At 52.9% G+C, this 3,274-nt stretch overlaps 1 protein-coding gene across 1 annotated transcript; it reads right to left on the bottom strand.

Annotated features, from left to right (window-relative positions):
• Positions 1-40: 40 nt before the first annotated feature.
• Positions 41-2,675, bottom strand: NGA_0487200 (uncharacterized protein; the record flags this gene model as incomplete). Its single annotated transcript, XM_005853768.1, has 4 exons — positions 2,339-2,675; positions 1,396-1,415; positions 760-854; positions 41-186 (listed from the first exon to the last, which is right to left on the bottom strand). Coding segments are annotated over exons 1-4 (525 nt in total), but the record flags the coding sequence as incomplete, so codon positions are not given.
• Between the last annotated feature and the right edge of the window lie 599 nt (positions 2,676-3,274).

Here is a 3,274-nt window from a genome sequence, read left to right on the forward strand (position 1 = left end):
ACCGCACTGACATCTCAACCCTCGACCATGACTTACGTGCCTGCGGGATCGGAGATGGGAGGGTCTGAGGGGTGACGGGCACTGTCATTATGACGGAAATCGAGGCCGCTGCCCCCAATGCACGGGGCGCTTCTCCATCGCCTCCAACGGCCGCTGCTCTGGCCATGGCAGCGACTTTCCTTGTTGCTGTTTCATTCAAAGGGGGCGAAAAAAAGAGAGGGAGGAGGGTCGCGGAGACCACCATGAGCCACGCACGAAGCAACAGACTGCCAACATCAGTACCAGATGCAACGCTTAAGGCTCCCTTCGGACGACAAGACTGGGAAGACACAAGCAAGGGACAACGAACGCGCGGCTGCGTGGGCTCTCAGTAGGAAGGCAGACATGTGTTGATCAATCACGAATAGTCAGACCCACAGAGTGTGTGGACATCCATGCGTCTTCGTCATTGGGCCCGTGCCAGCGACGCGAGGGCCGTGCGCCTTGTCGTGCGCCATGCCGGCAGCATCCACAGTGGATCCCGGCGTCATCCACACCCCACAAAACCCAAAAAAACGACTTCAGACTCAAACACGAGGCACCCAGTAGGATCGATCTCTCTAACCAGTCTATACACCCCTGAGTGATGACTGATAATCGCGTCAAGGAGGAAAAAAAAGGCTGCACAAAAGCCTTGATACCCGGATAAACGACTCCGGCATGCACGCCTGCATTACCCTCCTTCCTTCGTACCGTTCTTCCTTGTTAGACCCTGCTTACTCGGCGGGCTCCTCCCACAGCCGCCTTTCCATACCACCCCGTCCCATTTCACACGCCTTATGCTCAGCCTTGCAGTGCAATGGCACCGATGCAACCTGGTTCAAAGAACACAGTAAGAGGAAAATTGAGAGCGGGTAGACCGGCCAAATAAGGGTGTCGAGTATAGACACCCCACTCGGACTGTGCGAAGGCGAAAAATCATCATACAAATGCCTCGATTGTTCCCCAGCCGGCCACGCATCGACCCGGCCCATGCCTCCTTAAGCTTGAGAGGCACCAGGACTGGCGCCATGCGCAAAACGCCCAGAGCGCCGTCCCGGCAGGCACACTCCAGAGGACATGGGCCGTCAAGTCGACGACAACCAAGGCGACCGTCGGACTCGTCATCTGAAAGTTTCTTAATCTTCTGATTTTTCCCTCCGCCTCACGCCAACACGCAGCAGTACGGTGCTTGCAGCCCCCACCCCCGCGGCGGAAATCGAACACGACATTGAAAGAAAGATGATGCAGGAATACAAGACGCGCGTTCTGCTCAGGCAGGAATCCCCTCAAACCTCCCACTTTCAAGCGGGAAGACAGGTCACGATCATACCGCCGCGATGATGCGACATCTAGCACAACATCAATCGCACTTACTCTAAGGGTTGCGACGACCTCTGAAAGAGGGGGGGGCGGTTTTGAGCGAGAAGCTGATAGGGAGGCGAATAGCATTTCCATCATCCTCGAGACAACTCTTGTCATATGCTCGCACTGCTTCAATTCGGGAAGCGGTGCTCAAGCATTGTCGACGGTGCTCTGTGCATGGCAAGAGGGAATGGACAGAAAGGTTGGTCCAAGATTCCTTCCAGAGGGGGCACGGGGGGTGCGGGACCCGTGTGTGTGCGGTGATTCAGGCAAACTGTGAAAAACTCAGGTTGTTCTCATGGACAAGGGGCTCTTGCCTCTGAAGGTGTCCTAAGGAGGTTAGGTCATCAGTACAACACACACACACACCCCACTGCCCGCTTTCATTCCAAGAGAGGCGCCTTTACTACACAGCCGTCACGCCAGCCAAAGGCGTTCTCCCTTTAATGCTTCTCTCTCTGACCACAGACTAGAGCTTGGTGATCCATTACATCATACGAATGACGCAAGAGGAGCCATTTCAGACGGAAAAGATCGCATACAACCTACCTTCACGTTTGGATGGATATGGAGGCCCCAACAAGTTTGCGGCTGACGCTTCCCCTGCGACACGAATCTGGAAATTTATAGGGCAAGTACAAATGGTATGCATTGTGAATAATACGGGAGGGAACCCTCAGGACAGTCCTTGCGTCTAGTGCAGGAGTGTGTGTGTAATTGGTATTGGCTTCATATTAACCCCGCATCTCTGGCTTGAGTGAGAGCAGGGCTCTTTCGGTTTCGAACCATGGTCGATCTTACGGGGAAAGAATCTAGTCTAATCATTACCATATCCACAGTTACGACAACACTCCGCGTCCTACGACTTGAGCTTTACATACATACACCAATGGGAAACTCGAGAGTCAGGGAAGAAGGCGAGGGTGAAGTATTCGACTGGCTTTTGTGCACGTACCTGTGAGCGCCGGAATACCAGCCTTCGCCCTTGCATGAATGTATTGAAAGTATCGCAGGGGTGATGGAATAATTGCAAAGCGGGTCGCCCGGAAGACGAAGATAGAGTAGGGGCATCTGAATAGATACCATTGCGGTGCTCCACTGCGGTGCTCCATTGACCATGACCCCGCGGATTACAACCCCTTGTCCCATTAAAGCAGCGAAATCCAAAGATACGCTTGAACAAATCCGCATGAAGCTGATGCCCGCCATGGTAAGGCATTTGATCCTTTTTTATTTGACCAAACGCGGCATGTATCCCGGGACGACGAAGCGGGAGCGCGGCCTCGCGTGCCATCCACCCTTCTCAACCTCCTCCCCCAGTACTCGCCCATCCCCCTGCCCCAGAATGTTTCATTTGCCCGCCCTAGGGGGTGTCGACGGAGTGTAAAGGATGGTTTTTTATGCTGGAAATTTCCTATTACATCATATGTAATGCTATGGACGAATCTACGTATTTTTTTTTTACGCATCTCATTAATATACGTGCATTTTTTGGGGGAAGCTCGAGGCCTCAACTGATCGGTGAACGTTCTCAAGGCTGAAAAAGCGCTATCAATCACATTCACGGTGAGTATATACAATTGTAACGGCTAGCAGCGAGCTCATTCAACATTTAGAAATTATTAAAGATTTTGTTATCCTCACCCATCAAGGTTTTTTAGCCCGCTGCGGCCAAGGTTGTGCGAGCTCGCGACTCGACACGGAGGAATATTGAAATCCGATGACTTATAAGAGGCCAACCATTAATATAACTATTTGTAGAAAGAGAAAACGACATCATGCCCCATCTTTCGCGCTTAGAGACGCTTTTTGGCTCGTGTGGGCTTCGCTCGTCGTCCTCGTCGCCCCCCCCCCCGCGCGTGCAAGCCTCCTTCCCCGCTCCTCCACCGAA

Source organism: Nannochloropsis gaditana, assembly GCF_000240725.1.
Source record: "Nannochloropsis gaditana CCMP526 unplaced genomic scaffold scaffold748, whole genome shotgun sequence".
Lineage (NCBI taxonomy): Eukaryota > Eustigmatophyceae > Eustigmatales > Monodopsidaceae > Microchloropsis > Microchloropsis gaditana.